Genomic DNA, 19061 nt, shown 5'->3' on the forward strand with positions numbered 1-19061 from the left:
TGGCAGTAAGGTGTGGGTAAAGTCTGGGGGCCGGGGCAGGAGGGGCGCTGGAGGACCCTCGCGAGGGGTGCCCACAGGCAGAGGCGTGGCCTGCAGTGTGCATGGGGACTGTGCTCACTGGGACATTATCAGCTCCACACTTTTCTTCTCTGACTCTCCCTGGTCCCTCCAGGCTAGGCAGGTGCCCTGCTGCATGCTCTCAGAGCACCCTGTACCCCTCCTGTGAGGGTTCTTGCCACACTGTTCTGGAACTGTCTTTCCACTTATCCACAGCCACCCTTGTCTGCTTTTAAGCTTTAGCTGGGCTCGTACCTGAGTGTCTGAAGCAGGGATAGTTTGTTTTTGTATATACTGCAATCTTTAGGCCCTGGAAACTTAGGAGTTGGGCCTGAATCTAACACACTCCCATTTGTACTCACTGTACTATTCTATTAATTGCTTTGAGCCAGACAGGTTGTTTCATTTACTGATATATGTGTTAATAATTTATAAAAGTCATGCATTTAAGAAGACAGCAAAGAATATCACTTTAAAAGGAAGACTTTTTTAACCAGTGAATATGTAAATTAAAAGTCTACACAGAACTTTTTTCATTTTGTATTTGTTCCACAGCATTCTAGCTAAGTACAAAACAGGAGCTGATCAAGCAGCACATGAACATAGGTTAGGAGCTCTCAGCCACCCAGAAAACCAGAACAACTTCTACATCCCCATATACGCTCCGCTCGGGGAAAGCACTAGAGCACGCTAGAACCCCTGGCACTCGGAGATCTAGCACTTACAGTCCTATCATCTGGGAAGGATTCATTCCAAGGGTTCATGACAAGTTTGCAAAACTTAAGTGCTATGAGGCTGGACTATGGACAAGTCACTGAGCTGATGAAGATCAGACCCAATGTCAACAGAACCTTGCTGTCTTCTACCTGTCTTCTTATGTCGAGAGTCCATATTGTACCTGTACCTACAAATCTGAGAATTCACAATGGACTGGATGACGTACTGTCCATGAACTTCAAGAGTAACTGGAAATCAACTGGTTCCATACACAGACAGGTTTGTTTCCAGGAATAAGGGACCAAAGCACAAGATGAGAGAACCTCCAGGATGATTACCATTCCTCAGGATAACATCTTCCCTGTGTGGAATCCGACTGTTAGGGTCAGAAGGACCTTGGCCCACATCAAGGAGACACTAAAGGGAAGTGTGTCACATACACTTTAACAAAGGGAAGGCACACGAGTCAAATAAGAGTGAAAAGTTTGAAAACAATAAGAGGAACTGAACTTAAAAAAAATTCCAAGCTGGATTCAACAATTTGTTTCCAGAACAAGGAAATGTTTCTAACCACACCCTTTTCCAAAACTGCCAGTCACCACATACACGTTCACGGCTTGTGGTTGGGACTTGACCCTCAGGCGATTTTAGCCAGCCACTTCTCCAAGTCCTGGATGTCGGCAGAGCCAGCGTCCCCTCTGCCGCCCTTGGCACTGCACTCCAGGAACTCCACTTTGAGGGGCAACTGTGCAAATTCAAAGTCTTTGCCTTTCTTTCCCAGATGAGCCTGAGCCGATGCTGCGCTGGAGCCCTCCAGGGTGCTGGGGGCGGCAGAGCGGGTGACCCGCAGGGTGTTGCTGTGAGGAGAACGAAGATGGGTCAGCAAGCAGAACGTGTTCCTTCCTAATACCGCAATGAGAGGGCTCCAGGAAATCAAGTCACTTCCTGAAGATTTCAGCACTCACTTAAACACCTAACCATCAAACTGTCGATCATGCGATTATGGCTGTGGAATAATCCTGTGCATTCACAGATCACTCTCGGACGAAAAGATGAGATGAGGGTCCAACTCACACGGCCAAACAACAGCAGGAAAGGGCCCAGGCCACACTGACCTTCTTTCAGCCCAGGGTCCCCTTCCACAAGATCTCCTGCTTCGTGCCATTTTTAAATATGTACATATATTTTAAATTTATGCTATGAGCGTTATAAAAACAAATTTCTAAAATTTAAATGTGCGTAAAGTATTTATATTTATATGGAGTCTTTTGGATATAGAGCTTAGAAATCCACAAACTCCAGATTCTCATATCCTATCCTATTTGGCCAAATTATTGTTCTCCAACCTCTGTAACCACTAAAACTTTGGCAATTTAAATCACCTTACTGCCACCTGCTGGCACTAATAAGCAATGCATAATCTGTCTACTCACTCTTTTGCCCTCCAGAAGCAGAGGAATCCGTGCCCTTTTGGGAAGAGCACATATATAAGACCTAAAACTTTTGGGAAGGAGCACCTAAGCAGGGTGGTGGGTTTCATGGGTATTTTAGTATTCTTTAAACTCAATATATGTGTCACATATATTCCTTTATATATATTTTACAATCAAAGAAAGAAAAAAACAAACATGTATTCAGCTCTTGCCATAAGGCCATGTAAATACCGTAAACCTTGTTATTCAGGAGACTGAAATGCTTCAAAGCTGACAGGGCCTAATTCTCACTGACACAGGGTTGAACTAAAATTACACTCCCAATTTAACTTACACTAATCTTTACAACTTCTTAACATTTTCCTTCACTTCATTACAACACAGCATTTCCTATACTGTTTTTCTACGGCTCTTTAGAGTGAAAAGCAGAAAGACTAAGGAAAACTTGTGTTTTAAACATGGGAAGACTTGGACTATATTGTTGAAAAAAAAGAGAGAGAATACAACAAGTAATATGATTCCTTTTTTCCAAAGGTAATTTCCAACAATTACAACAGAATATTTAGAAACAGCAAATCATGTTTCAATTCCCTTAGCCTGATGACAAACTCTATACAGTCTCAAAAGAGTAAGCATCAAAAAGAGTATGGGAAGAGATGGCTAGTAAGCAATTTCAGAAGGGAGAAAAGCCACTGAAAGCAACATCAGCAAGATGGCAGAAGAGCAGTTTCCAGCACAAGTCCTCTCACAGAAACATCAATTTGAATAACCATCCATGCATGACAATACCTCCATGAGAGCTAAGGAATTCAGGCCAGAGCACCTGGGTGTAGCACAGAAATAAAAGATGCACTGAAGAGAGTAGAAAGGACGGTCTCACATTACCAAGATTACTGCTGCAAACCTGCACGGTGTAGCGTGGAGAGATGCACTCCACCAGGGGTAAAGAGAGTGAAGTGAGTACCCACTGCGCTGTGGAACCCAGCACCAGGACGGACCTGTTGTCCCAGGCCTCCTCCTCCAGATCCAGGCTCCAGGCCTACCGCAGTGGACCCTGTACAGGCCAGCTCCTGTAGACCAAAGTGCCTGGTTGGACATGACAGATTCAGGCTACAAGTCTGCCCAAGTGGACAGCTTCCCATCAGCCCATGGACCTTGGTGCGAGGCCATCCTGCCCAAGGACTCTGGCAACAAGCCCACCCAAAATTTCTGGTTGGACTGACTACGACAGAAGGGCTTTCTCTTACAAACCCATCGGTAAGGACTAGAAATACGTACTTTTTCAAATGTGCAGGCACCAATGTAAGGACACAAAGATCATGAATAATCAGGGAAACATGACACCAGCAAAGAAACAAACTAAAGCACTGGTAACTGACCCTGAAGAAATGGAGATCTACAAACAGCCTGCCAAAGAGTTCAAAAAAGACACCTGAAGGTTCAGGGAGCTGCAAAAGAACACAGACAACGCAACAAAATGAAGAAAACAATATATGAGCAAACTGAGAAATTAAACAGAAAGAGAAATCATAAAAAAAGTTCTGAAACTGAAGACCACAATGACTGATGTAAAAAATTCAGAGCTTCAACAGCAGGCTTGATCAACTAGAAGCAGAAGAATCAGAGAGCATGAAGACAGATGATTTGAAATCACCCAATGAGCACATCAAAAAGAAAAGAGTGAAGAAAGACCACATAACTTATGCGACATCATTATGGGAGACCCAGGAGGAACAGAGAAAGACAAAGCTGCCAAAAACTTATTTAAAAAACGCCAACAGCCCTGGCTGGGTGGCTGGGTTGGTTGGAGCATCATCCTATACACGAAAAAGGTTGTGGGTTTGATCCCCAGTCGGGGTGTGTATGGAAGATAACCAATCAATGTTTCTCTCATATCCATGTTTCTTTCTCTCCCTCTCTCAAATCAATAAACGTATCCTCAGGTAAGGATTAAAAAAAGAAAGAATAACAGAAAACCTCAAATCCGGGAGGGAAGCCCAAAGAACTGTGAATAGATTAAAAAGAGTGTCACAGAGACACATTATAATCAAACTGACAGAAGTCAAAGACAAAGAATTTTGAAAGCGGCAAGACGAAAGCCAATTGTCACAAACAAAGGAAATCACATAAGACTAAAAGCCTGCAGACCAAGAGTGCAATGATATATATTAAAATGCTGAAAGAAAAAAAAAAATGCCAACCAAGAATATTACACCCAGTAAAGCTGTCTTTAGATACAACCAACAGAACTTATTCACACTTACAGTTCTTTCTCAAGTTGCTGCTGGATTATCTTTGCCGATTTTGCCATTGTAATGTCTGTAAAGAAATGAAGACACTGTGGTAATTTAAACCAGAAAGGATCTTTTCCCAAGGCTTCTTGTCCATATGGAAAAGGCCTATTTAAACCAGTAAATTTCTTCTCCCCACACCTTTACTTTTTAAAAATGCTTTTTATTGCTAATAGCTTCATTACCAAAGTAAGCTTTACATTTGGTTGTATGGGTTTTTCTATAATGCTTACAAATATATTAAGCTGGTGACTATAAAATTGACTAGCTCCTTTATGAAAGTTTCCCACACCTTACAGATCTTTTAAATCAATATATAAGTCCAGCCAGTGTAAAAAAAAAAATCTTCCAGCTTTGTGATTTTAACAAGAGCCTTCACTGCAACATAAATACTCCACCTGTCATACAAAAGTAAACTAAGCATATTTCCAACTGATACTGAAATGGATGTTACAGCATCAAGCGCATATAGGTAAGCAACAAGCACTAATTTGGCACACAGCTGATATTACCTCCTCTTGTTCACGTAATGATCCTAACACTTATTCCTGACTAGGCATTATTAGATTTATTACCTGATCACTTCTGAGAAATGTGTTGGGCTCTTTACAGATTCAGAATTTTAGATCTGAAAGAGGCCTGTAAAGATCCACTACTCTACCTTACTTTAGAAGTAATGAAACTGAAGTCTAGTTTTACTGGATGTGACTAAAAGGTTTTTAATAGTTATCAGGTCAAAGAAAAACAACTTTTGCAAACTCTCCTTGATGAAATGCCCTGGATGGTAAACTTCTTTTCTAGGAGAGACTCCACCTGTCCCTCCTCAACTGAGGATTTGACATGGCATACTGTCAATCTGATCAACTAGGTAAAGTAAGATGATTGATAATTAAAAAAAGAAAAACAGTGTATCAAAGAATAATTGATAATAGTCACTCCTTTGTCATTCCTTAGAATAGCCTGGTAAGTAGACTAATAAAAATGCAGGAGTATAAATACATTTTAAGAATTAAAATCCTTCCATTTATAGCTCATTAGTAGTTGTCTCTCATCCTGAACAATGGTTTTAGATAGCTGTATTAATTCTTAGTAGCAATCTCAGAAAAACCTCGATAATTATTGCCAGAAAATATGACGGCACCTTGCTTATTGCAGGCGATTAAGAATGATGGTGTATTCTTCAGACCCATGCTGTCAATCAGGACTTGATAGAGAAACTCAGCCACATCTTTCACCTCTCGCTGGAAGGCTGCACTGTCCACAACAAACACGACAGCCCTTGTGGGGTGGGGGGGAGAAAAATCAACATGTGAGCATGCAATAGTGCGGCATTACATGAGAACTATTTTTTAAGAAAATTTTTCTTGAGAAAAAGCCCAACAATAAAATTCTATGCCTTGTGAAATTTATGGCATGACCTAAAATCAATAATCTAAGCTTCTACCTTAGGAAGCTAGAACAATTAAGAGCAAATTAAATTTAAAGTATGAAGAAAAGAAATAAAAGCGCAAAAATCAACAAATCTGATAACTGGAAATCAATGGAGAGCATCAACAAACACAAAAGCTGGTTCCTGGGGGGGGGGGGGGGGGGGGGGAAATCAATGCAATTAATAAACTTCTAGCCAGGCTAGCTAGGAAGGAGAAGACACAAACTGCTAATATCAGAAATGAGAGGGAACATCACTACAGATCCCGGGGACATTAAAGGATAATCAAGAAATACTGTGAACAACTCTATACCAACAAATCTGATAACCTAGGTAAAATGGTCCAATTCCTTAAAAGACATAATCTACCAAAACTCACCCAAGAACTAAACAATCTGAATAGGCCTATCTCTATTAAAGATACTGAATCAATAATTAAAAACCTTCCAAACAGAAAATACCAGACACATAAGAATTCACTGGTGAAGTCTAGCAAACATTTAAGGAAGTTTACACAATGTTATATGTCAGATACATTCAATTAAAAAACTAAATATACCAATTCTCTACAATCCCTTTCAGAAAACAGAAGCAGAGGGAGTACTTCCTAACCCATTCTATGAAGCCAGCATTACTGCAACACCAAAACCAGACAAAGCAATACCAACACTACAGATGGACACCTCTCATGAGCACAAACGTAAAAACCCTCGATGGAACACTCACAGACAGACTCCAACAATGTACAAAAGGAATTACAAACCACAATTAATGGGTTCTGCACCCAACTCCAATGTAGGGGATGAGGGTTTCCACCACCATCAAGCACTGCTCCTGACACCAGCTGGGCGTCCTATAATCCAACTCAATTCCGACACCAGTTACCTGGAAATAGCTAAGACTCCACAAGTTAAAGGCTCAGTCCCACAAGACTGCTCTCCCCTTCCGATGTGCATACCTGTAATTCTGACCAACTGGCTAAAGATGGGAGGTTCCCACCACTCCCCACTGGAGTTCAAGTAATTTGCTAGAGGAGACCTCAGATGCCAGTCAGAAGTTTTCACCCAGGTCAGTCAGAAGTTGTTACCTGTACTGCTGACTGACTGGCTCTAAATCAGATGTTTCCCCTCCTAGGATTTAATCAATTTGCTAGAGTAGCTTACAGAACTCAGTAAACCCATTTACTCACTAAAGTATTGGTTTAATACAAATAATATTAAAGGACCTAATCAACAACCAGAGGAAAAGATAAAAAGGATGAGGAAACAATCTGGTTCCCCAACTTGGAAGCTGTCTGAACCCCACCCTAGATGATCCTGAGTTTGAGACACAACACCAAAGGCATATCCATGAAAAGAATCGATTAACTAGACTTCATAAAAGATAAAAAAAAATTCTGCTTTAAAAAATCACCATCAAGAGAATAAGACAAGCCACAGATGGAGAGAAAATATTTGCAAAAGTTCTATCTGATAAAAGACTGTTGTCCAAAATATGTAAAGAACTCCTAAAACTCCACAGTAAGAAAACAACCCAATAAAAAATGGGTCAAAGATCTTTAATGACACCTCACCAAACAAAATATATAGGTAGAAACAAGTATGTAAAAAGAAGCTCCACATCCTGTCATCAGGGAAAATGCAAATTAAAACAACTAGATTCCACTGCATACCTCCTGAGAGTGGCCAAAATCTTGGACACGGACAACGCTAAATGCTGGCGAGAATGCAAAGCAACAGAACTCTCATTTGTCTCTGGTGTAAATGCAGAATGGTACAGCCACTTTGGAAGACAATTTGGCAATTTCTTACAAAACCAAACACTGTCTTATCACGATTCCACAATTGTGCTCCTTGATATTTATCCAAATGCTTATGTCCACACGAAAAGCGGCACATAGACGTTTGTGACAGCTTAACTCAGAAGTGTCAAAACCTGAAAGCAAGCAGTATGTCCTTCAGTAGATGAATGGAAAGATAAACTGTGGTGCATCCAGATAATGGCATACTAGCCAGCGCCAAAAAGAAATGAGCTCTCAAGCAATTTAAAGGCATGGAAGAAACTTGAATGCATGTTAGTCACTGAAGTCAATCTGAAAAGGCTACATAAAGTATGACATTCCAGACAAGGCAAAACTATAGAGACACTGGAAAGAGTGGTCATCAGGGGTTAGGAGAGAGAGAAAGGGATGAACTGGCAGCGCAAAGAGGATTTTTAGGGCACTGAAACTACTCTATGATACTATAATGGTGAACACATGCTATACGTTTGATCAAATCTGTGGAATGTATAACTCGAGAGTGAAAGCTAACATAAAATATACACTCTGATTATGACATGTCCACATAGGTTCCTCAATTTTAACAAATGAAACAGTCTGGTGGAGGATGGTGACAAGAGGGGAGGCTATCCATGTGTGGGGGCAAGGGTGTATGGGAAATCTCTTACCTTCTTTCAAATTTTGCTGTGAACCTGAAACTACTCTAAAAAATTGTTTTTTTAAATCACACACAACAGTCTTATATGTGATAGATTGCTCAACACCACCATCTCGTGGGCAAGGAAGCAACAACGAAATATGTCACACCTTCAAAAAACAAGTAAAAAACCAACCACCTCTTTCCCTCAGACCTAAGATCCCATCAAGACATTATTATTTTAAGTACAACTAAGAAAGAAAAAATACTATGAATTAAACTATGACACCATCAATTCAATTTCATAGATATTAAAAATCAGTGAAATCTCGTATATTGATTGTCCTCTTACGTTTTTATCAGGGCTTAAAACTAAAAAATAAAGCATCTTAAACTGGAGCACAGGAATTTCAGGAAGTACGAGTCAGTAACATTACAACAACACTAAAAGAAATATGAAAATACTGTTCTGTACTTTTTGAGGCATTGATTTTAGGTAATTTATAAATATATAACGTTAGATTTTAGTAACTTCTAGGTTTCCATCTAGCTTAAAAAATTTTTTTCAGATTTAATAGTTCTATACATTATTGAAATTGTCCTCAGAGTAAATGAAAACTTTACTAACATGACAATAAGAGTTAACACTTTCTGAACACTCTGAGAAACATGTCAAACGTTATCTCATATAATCCTCCCAAACCCTAGCAAAGGTAGGCTTGCGACCTAGAACTGGCTGACCCTAGGAGGTTCCATGCTCTTTCCACTCCAGGACACCAGGCTGCTTCCCAAATACCATCAGAGCAAACAACATGGGTGGTCTTGACAGACAGATTTCAGACAAACTCATTTCCACTTCCGACTCACCGGGCTGAAGCCTTAAACCGCTCTAGGAACTGAAGTCTCAAGCTCTCGTGGCCAGGGAGGTCGATCAAGGTCAAGCTAGTGCCCTAAGGATGGCAGCAGTAACATTAAATTAACGTTTCGGTTCTGATTCACATTCATAACACAAACCTTTCATATCAGATTTCAGGCCAATTAATCAAAAAATGTTCATTCTAATTAATGAATGAATCAAATGTTCACTGAACATCTTCTATTTATGAGTCATCAGTCGAGGAACAATGAGCAAAAACAGACAGGGTCCCGGTTCTAACAGGGCTTGTAATATAGTCAGAAAGAACAACAATGTAAAATTACTTATATGTAGGTGTAAAATTCCAATTTTGACAAATGTCCTGAGGGTAATGAGAAAGTTGACCCTGTCTGGGGGAGTCAGGGAACTGTGGTCCTTCTAAGGCTAGGGAAATATGCTAGTATAAATAAAAGCAAAAAACATGTGAAAAACAGTAATCAATATTCACAAACTAAATTATGTTAAGACCCTATACTTTACCACATAGCATATTACCATTATAGGGATCCCCAATCTCTATAACAAAAATTCTTTTACATTTCCACCATAATTTAATTTTAAATATGTCGACCAGTCACACCATTTGTGCCAATCTTGTCCATATTTTGTGTCAATTCTTGATTCAGATGACAATCACTGAAACAGGGAGGGGTTGTGCCCCTACTGAGCAGACTCATTAAGCATCCATTTAAGTGCTTTTCATTCCAGGCCTTCATTCTTGAGCTCCGGTTCAATGTAGATGTGGCTATGCTGAATGGTAAGACTCTCAGATACAGCTCCGGCACATGGACCATCAGACTCATGGATCATTTCCCAGATGCTCTACCTCATCCACAGCCAGTCTTAACCACTGTGTAGCAGGGAGTCCACATCACTCAATTTGACATAAATATAGTTGGATTCATTATGGCCTAACTCTCAGTCTGTGTAATCTTTTAGGGGTAAAAATATGATGTGTGTTGGCCTTTTTAAAAGAAATAGAGGTAAGAGCCTAGGGACCTCAGGCTGGCACCCACTACCACATTTCATAACCAGCACTGCACCAAACACTGGAAATAATCCAGAAGATACATTACCAGATACATTACTACCCTAAGAGATAGAGACTAGATCTAAAACATAAGGGGAGTAACAAGAGTAAAAAAAGAAGGGAGGAATGTTCTATATATGCAATAGAAATATGCAAGCTTCAAATGTAATGTTAAATTTTTTGAAAACTTTTAAAAAGTAAAGAAACAGGTAAAATTAATTTTAATAATATCAACATACAGGATGAGGCAAAAGTAGGTTACAGTTGTTTGTATGGAAAATAATCCAATTATTAATAAATAACACAAGAACAAACTGTGTTTCACATACGCATAACTGTAAACCTACTTTTGCCCCACACTGTATGTAAATTGTCCTTTTAACATAAGAAAATCAAGACATTATCGCCATTTTACACTTTTTTTCATTCCAAGTCTTCAGTATCTGGTGTGTATTTTACACGTAAAGCACCCTCTGATTCGGACTAGTCATGTTTCAAGGTGCTGAATAGCCACAAGTGGCCCGTGGCAACTCTACTGCAAAGGGTAGGTCTGAGGTGTACCGTGGGATACCCCTCTTAAAAAATCTGGTGCAAGTGTCCCAAGAATTAGAGATCTCCTAAAACTGAAATTTCAAAATCTGAATCCTTGGGAATTTTAAAAGGTCTGGGCCAAAAAGTGTCATTAGTGAAAAGAAGCAAAAATATCTCTAAGACATTTAAAAGAATCTCTCTCCTTTTTAACAATGTTTAATTCTGGAAACATCAGAAAAGTAGAGAGAACGCAAGAAGGGGGGAAGGTCTTAAGATCACCATGCATATTTGCCCGTCTATACATCTCCCTCTCCAACCAGCCACCCAGGCTTCCTTCCGCTCTCTCACCAAATACTTGGTGAGCATTGTAATTGGCTTGACAGTCACTATCAACATTATAGTGCCACACAGGCACATACAAAGTCCTCAGGAGTCGTCCTTGGCATTTTTTAAAATATATTCATGTATACTCTTTAAGAGATCCACTGCTACATTGTATGCACAACAAAAAGATTGTAACTACCAACTAAATGTCTATTAATAAGGCTCTTATTAAATAAGAACTTAATTGTATGGTATGGACACATAATGGAATACTATGCAGCTCGTAAATCAACTAGGAGCAAACGAGGGAGAAAAAACAAATACCAAACACAAGCATATTGTTAAGTTAAAAAAAGTAGAACAGGCAGAACAGTGTTAGAAGAAAAAAAATTAAAGAATATATAGCTATTTTGTATATGCATAGCCCATCTGAAAGGGTACACAGGAAAAGGGGAAGTTATTATCTCCAATGGGTAGTAGGGATTGAAAAGGCAACATTACTTTTCACCAAATATCCTTTTTAACCTTTTGAATTTTTGCCCCACATACATGTACAACATATTCAAAACATAAATGAAAAGAAAAAGGCTTCATGCTCACCCTCAACACACAGAAAAAAAAACCAAGAACATGTGTCCTGAGGTACCGAGTGTCCTGAGGGACAACAAAGCAGGGGACAGCATGATTAAATGGGTTGCCTGGATGGTCAAGAGCAGAACTTGTCACATGGATTATATTTATCCATTAAAATAAGCTACTCAGACTAATTTCTCTTAAAAATGTCCTTTCCCGACACACCAAAGTAAAGTAAAATTGTCAGACTCCCAATATTCTAGGAGCCCCTTACCCTGGTATTCTTGACTCTGTACACAGCAGAACTGTCGGTGATGGAAGTCTGGGTGTCTCTGTAAAGGCCTGTTAACAACTGTAAAGAAAAACAGCATGGGGGAGAGCAGAGTAAGCACTGAGATAAGCAAACCTGAAGAGAGTAATTTTGTTCTAACCCTCCCAGAGGCCAAATAAATGAACGTTGTTTGCAATAGATGAAAAAGACCATGTTGAGTTCTTTTCCTTTACTTGTAGAAAAATCTAATTAATTGCAAACTTTATTCTCCTACACTCCCTATTATTTTCAAATAACTGCTTCAAATGGTTTGTGGCCAAATTTACCAACCTTCCAAAACATTATTTAATTATTAAAAATAATTAAAGATTGTATTTCTTTAGTGGAAGGAAAATCTTTTATACTACCGAAAGGAAGAATAATGAGAAACTCTGTGCTACTCTCCACAGCAAAAAACCAAACATTTAAAACTACATAGATTAAAAAGAAATATTAGTGAAAAGAAACCTAAGTAGACCAATGTCGAAGAATCACCCTTTTAAAAATCGTCTTTGACAACCTGTCAGGTGAGGATAGAGCTATCAGTAGAGTATGCTGTACAACGAATTATACACAACAAACAGATCAAATCTTCCATCTTCTCTCCCGTTCTGGCCTTCTTAGCCATGGCATGAAAGTCGCTACATAAAACCTTTAAATGGGACAAGGACTAAATATCAGTATCTATCAAGTGCAAGAAAATAGAAATGGCCAAAGAAATCTGTTTACAAGTTTGCAAGAGTCTTTTTGTCCCCCATCAGCTTCTTTTCCAAAATAAATCATGACCCCCCCAAAATAATGGGATGCCCTAAACTGTCCTGTCTAGTTTGAGAGAGATGTAAATCAAAAGCATTTACTCTGACAAAGAGCAATGTCTTCCCGGAGTCACAAAGGCCAACAAGAAGTACAGCTCTTTGACTGCTCCTTCTGCTCCTGATGAACTTCCAGAACACTGTGGAGTACAGAAAAAGAAAGAAAATTACGCCTTATTAGTAACAGTAGGCGTGTATGGTTGGGGTGGGTAAATTAACATAAATCTACCAGAGAACACCGCAATCACTTGAAACTTACTTTTATTGTTATTAGCACCATAATTGTTACTGTTAATCTTGTTATGGACCCCACTGAGTACCAGCCACTATCAAATATCAACTTTCGTGTGAACCCCCTACCCCTACTGTGGACTCTTTTAAGAGCATTCTTGTCCTACTTTGTATCCTCAGCGCCTAGCACGCAAACACAGGATCCGCTAACTTGAAGTAGAGAGCCCAAGAGTCTTGGTAGTAAAAGCAACGTACGGGGGAACCAACGTAAGGGGAAACCACGGGCTCAAGCTAAACAGGGGCCGAAGGAAGAGTAATCTGTGCCCCAAGGACCAGGATATCATTTCGGGGGTCGCAGCGCTGCTCCCGCTGCTTCAGGAAGGAGGACAGGGTGTCATAAGGGGTGAGATTCCCTCTCCAGACGCCCGCCGGGTGCCTTCTCCGCCCGGCATCCTTCCAGTTCAAGCCGGACTCGCCCGCCCCGCACCCTCCATAACCACCCACCGCCTCTTTACCCAGCGTCAGCAGCACCGCCAGAAGCGCCACTACTACTGACAGCACAGTCGGGTCCCTCTGCTGCAGCTCCTGCCGCAAAGAGTCTAGGTAGGGTTGGAAGGCGCCCCCGACACCACCACCATTCCCCAGTCGCCGGGAGCCGGTGGAAGCCATGCTGAGCTCCGAGGTCTCCGGCGGCGTAAAAGCAACGTGTCCCTGGGCTCTGCGCAGACGTCCGAAGCGGAGGATCACGGGAGTGGTAGTTCCTGAGTTGCATTTTCTCCTCGAGGGCCATGGGCCCGAAGGGCCTGATGGGAGTTGTAGTATTTTGTAGTATGTCGCGCTCTTACCGAGGGAGGGGAGAGCCGCTGGTTATTTCATGAGTGACACACTTATCCTTAAAGATATGAGTCAATGGTGCCGCCCTTCTTTATGGTTGTCGGCAGAATGCTGGGTGAGTAAAATGAGTAGCTCTAGAAATTTCCACTGAGGATTGTCAGTCCCTCCTTACCTGGGGTGTCTTGTGAGGAACTCAAACATTACACAGACATTTGTCCGAATATAATTTGGCATGGGATGTGGCAGAGGACGTACGGTTTGATAAGGGAATACAGAAAGGGGTGCTTAGCCCATCATGGGTTCAGAGAAAATCTCCTGGAGGAAAGTGACCCGAACTGGGCCATGAAGGATGAGTTAGCTTCTGCTGGTATTAACGAGAAAAGGTGCTCTGTGCAGAAGAAAAGGAGCAATTCCCTGTCCCTACACTCTAATTCCAGGGCTGCAAGTGAGTGGTCTACTTAAAAATATATATATATATATATATTTTTTTTTAACTTATTTTTTAGAGGGGAAGGGAGGGAGAAAGAGAGGGAAACATCGCTGTGTGGTTGCCTCGCGCGCGCCCCCTACTGGGGACCTGACCCGCAGTCCAGGCAGGTGCCCTGACTGGGGATCAAATCTGAAACCCTTTGGTTACCAGGCCGGCACTGGATCCACTGAGCCACACCAGCCAGGCGAGTTGTCTCCTTTAAAGGAAGCAACCAGGAAAACCAGTGAGAGGGGTGGGAGCTGTTGAAAACTGAAGCTATCATTCCTGCCCAAAGTGGCAGCCACAACCCTGCCAGGCAGATGTGTGGGGACAAAGATGGTCAGTTCTTCCAGTTTTTAAAGAGAAGCCAAAAGGCAGGTATTTATGGGAAATTTTCCACTTCTCAAACTTCAGCATGTAATGGAAAATATTAAAAAATGTGTGGCCCAGGTCCTGGCAGGGTAGCCTAGTTTGTTAGAACGTTATGCCAATGTGCCTAGGTTGCAGGTTCAGTCCCCGCGGTCAGGGCACATACAAGAATCAACCAGTGAATGCATAAATAAGTGGAACAACAAATCAATCAATCAATCTCTCCCTCTCTCTCTCTCTCCCTCTCTCTGCCTCTCTGCCTCTCTGTCTCTCTCTCTCAAAAAAAATCAATAAATTAAAAAAACCCAAACTGGTGGCCCAAATAAAACACATTATCAGGCCAGAAGTGACCACCTAGGAGGTGCCAGTTCCCAGACTCTGTCATTAAAGCAGGTGCCACTTCAGTGGAAGTGGCAGGCGATGATCCGGAAAGGCTGACAGGAACCTTATTGCAATATACAGAATGTGATCAGAAGTTTCAGTTGGGGGTTACATACATGATTGTCAGGTCAGTGGAGAATGTCCTTTGAGGGAGAAAATGCTGGAGGCAGAGTGATCCACTGGGGGCTGTTCCAGTGTTTTGGCAAAAGATGCACAGGGTCTAAACCAGAGACAGGTAGGTGTGGAGGGCACAGATTTGAGAGATGCTTAGAAAGAAAGTATATAGACTGTGGTGATTAATTGGATATTCTGAGTCAAAGAGAAGAGTTATCAAGACTGCATCTAAAGTGCTTGGTGTGGATTACCAGGACTATCAGAGTGTATAAAGTGAATTAGAAAACTCACTTGGAGGGACTTCGGAGCTGGGACCAGAACCAGAATGAAAATTGCCTGTCTTTGGGAAATACTGATTTTCAGGTGCCTCTGGGAAATCAAAAATCTTCTATCAAGTACGTGATACAGGAAACAAATGTAAAGTTTCAGCAGTAGGTGCTAGATTTTCATTTGGGAGTCATGTGTAAACAAGTCGGTCATTGAAACCGTGGTGAGCAGGAAGAGTGAGGAGAAAGGAACCCATAAAGAAGCCTAAGAAAAAAGCAGTGATGTGGGAGTAAAACATGTTCTGGAAGGTGGTCAGCAGCATCACTTAAAACAGAGAGGATCCTGTGTCGAGGGCTGGAACAAAAAGTGAGCTCAGGGGAAACAGCAGGGTGAGGGTGGGTGAGGGCACGGGTATGGAAGGAAGGCAGATAGGTGAAGAGGGTGGTGGTTAATGAGAACAATTGCTAACATTAATGAATGAAAGAGTAATTGCTAACATTAGTAAATGCTTCCTAGTAAAAGGCATTGTTCTAAATACTTTTAATTTATCAGTTTGCTTAATCTTCAAAATGACTCATGATCCCAGTTTTACTGAGGGTAAACTGAGGCAGGGGCTAAGTAACCTACTGATCCCAGGCAGTTGGAGTTCTTTATGCTTAACTACATTCCTTAACATAGTACAGTTAATCTCCCAGGCACTTCATCAATAAATAAGCAGTAGGGACTCCAGATTAAGAAAGGACATTTAGGATGTGAGGTTAAAGTAAGTAAACCAACTACTTTATTTTAAATTAGCATCATCAATTAAAACTCAAAACTGACAAGTAATCTTACCACATTCTATTTTTTTCTTTCCCATGGCTTTGATCCCTTTTGTATATACCACCCAACACACACCCACATACACCTCCTTTATAATCATCATTGATTCTTCTGTTAGGGACTAAAAATGCAGGAAAGGAGAAAGGGCCAGACATGGAGAATACATACCACAACTGACCTAACTGTGTAAGGATTTTTAGTCAGAGTTATGAATCAAATAGTGCTGCCTTGGTGACAAAATTTGGGGATGATAAGAGTTTAAGAAGACAGAGTGATTTTTTTTTTCAATTCTTTCCTGGGTACAATGAAGGCTGAAGAAATGTGCACACTTTTCCACATTCAAGTGAGAAGGTGGCGCTGCCATTCTAAGGAATGAGAGCGGGAGAGGCTGGGATCAGCTGCTTCCGGTCCTCTCACATGTCCACTAGAGGCTCTGTGGGGATGAGTGCAGGGGAGGGACATGCAGGTGCAGACTGCTGCTAGCTGAAAGTGTGCTGCTCCCTGACTCAAATAGCGGATGGAGAGTTACAGGGAAACAAACGCAGTGAGACAATTTTTCCTTCTCTTACTAATTAAAATGTCTCATTTACCAGATACATTTTTATCTCAGGGACACCAATCATATCATTACCCAACTCTGACTTATCTCTTTAACTCTGTCTTTTTGGAAAAAAAAAATTTACAGGACTTTTTTTTAAAAGAATTAAAATGAGCTCTGGCTGGTGTGGCTCAGTTGGTTGGAACATTGTCCCATAGACCAAAAAGGTTGTGGGTTCAATGTTCCATCAGGACATGTACCCAGGTTGCCTTGGTTGGGGCATGTATGAGAAAGCAACCAAGTCAGTGTTTCCCTCTCACATCAATGTCTCTCTCTCTCTCTCTCTCTTCCCCTCCCTTCCATCCTTCCCTTCCTTTCTCTCTAAAAGCAATGAAAAACCATCTTCAGGTGAGAATTTAAAAAATTTAAAGAATTAAAATGAGTTATGCTTATTATATTAAAATCTCAAGCTATAATGAAAGATCAAAGAAAAAAGCCACAAATCGCATCAACTTTCATACCTGTACGTATCTGGTGAACATTATTTCAGACATTTTTCTGTACATATATAGTGATAAGAAGAGAGTCTAGAGGGAGGAATAAATAAAAATACACAGAAACTATGAAGGGACTATAGCATGCACTGCTATATTTGCCATCTCTAGAACAGTGTCTGGCTCATGGTAGGTGCTCCGTACATTGTTGACAAAATTAGATTTGTTGACTCATTGCATTAGGACAGACCACACCCCATGGGGCACCTCACCAAACAAAGGAAGAGAAAAGTTACCGTAGGATTTGGGGTAAGGGTGGAATTTTGGTGAATACTAAATAAGGCAGAGTATTGGTAGGCTCAAAGCAAAGTGTCTGGTAGGGCTGTGTGTAACAAGGTCAGCATCAGGTGTTCACTGCAAAGTAGACCTAGGATCCTGCTTCCATGGACACTACAAAGAGCTTTGTGGACTGTTGTGTCCAGAAACCCCCATCTGCAGCATTGTTCCTGCAGGGTAAACAGGCTGTGGAAGGAGTCAGGAAATAAAGAGGCAAACTGGGGAGATGTTTAGAAGGTAAAATCAACAGAACTTGCTGACATTGGACATGGAATGAAGGGAAACAGTGATACAAAATTTCACTCACTTTATGGCTCCTGTGAGGCTAGAAGACCTTGATCGTAGCTGATGTGAAATACTCATATATGTAAACAGCAGTTCGATTAGGGAAGCAGGAGAGGGAAGGGGCAGGATGATCATCTCAGTTTTTGACTTGTTGGATTTCTGGTTGCTGAGGGAACTCTACAGTATAGATCCACAGTAAGGAGGAGGAGGTATGAGTGTGGAGACACTGGAGGCAGGGGTCAGAAGTACAGGTAGATGCCCAGGAGTCATTCACATTGTTTAGGGGGGTGGCCTGCAAAGTGAGAAGAGTATTGGGTCAAGAAAAGATCCTCAGGAAGACTTCCCTACAGTTTCAAGGCCAGCAGGCTGAGCCCAAAGTAAGGCCAGAAATGGACAGAACTGCCAGGACAGAGAAGCTCGGGAGAGTTCCAAGGAAAAGTGAGTGGTCAGCCGTATCAAGTGCAGTAAGTGGACTCAAGAAGGAAAGAACTGAAGTTGGTTTTCACAACTGCAGGTGCATGGTGACCTTTGCCAGGATACCCACAGAGAAGTGAGTGCAGCAGAAGACTGACTTCTATATCTTCAGCCACTAATAATAAGTGAGGTGTGGAAACAGCTCCCTTATAAGTGAGGGGAGGAGACAGGGCAATGACTGCTGTGGGAATCGGAGTCAAAGGATGATTTTTAGCAAGAAGATGTCCCAGTGATTCACTTTGCCAACCAGGTAGAGTCAGGACCTGATGAAATTCATTTAAAATATTTTTAAATGTATAAATATTTTATATTCTTTTTTGGTACTCACTTGAACAGTCCATCTCCATAACTCCTTCCCGCCCCTTCCCTAGCACCATACACACACACAGAGCGATAGATGCTTGATTCTATTATATCGACCACGCAGACCCCTTTTAGGGCGAATTCCTACTGGGACTGTATCCAGGAGGTATGGCTCTGGGACCACACCCAAGGCAGTGGGAAGGATCGGATGAATCTTCAGCTCTGAAGGAAGGACTCAGTCGTCCATGTATTTAGTTGGACAGTATAAAAGAAATCCTTCCAGGATAAACATTTAGGAAAGAAT

The 19061-nt window shown here is 41.3% G+C and overlaps 1 protein-coding gene across 1 annotated transcript; it reads right to left on the bottom strand.

Moving 5' to 3' along the window:
* Positions 1-581: 581 nt before the first annotated feature.
* On the bottom strand, positions 582-13783 carry SRPRB (SRP receptor subunit beta). Its single transcript, XM_053929667.2, has 7 exons — positions 13587-13783; positions 12886-12980; positions 11993-12070; positions 9212-9294; positions 5640-5776; positions 4472-4526; positions 582-1631 (listed from the first exon to the last, which is right to left on the bottom strand). Exons 1-7 carry the CDS (start codon positions 13738-13740, stop codon positions 1412-1414), a joined length of 822 nt encoding a protein of 273 aa, XP_053785642.1. The 5' UTR covers positions 13741-13783; the 3' UTR covers positions 582-1411.
* Between the last annotated feature and the right edge of the window lie 5278 nt (positions 13784-19061).

This window comes from Desmodus rotundus, chromosome 8 (assembly GCF_022682495.2).
Source record: "Desmodus rotundus isolate HL8 chromosome 8, HLdesRot8A.1, whole genome shotgun sequence".
Classification (NCBI taxonomy): Eukaryota; Metazoa; Chordata; class Mammalia; order Chiroptera; family Phyllostomidae; genus Desmodus; species Desmodus rotundus.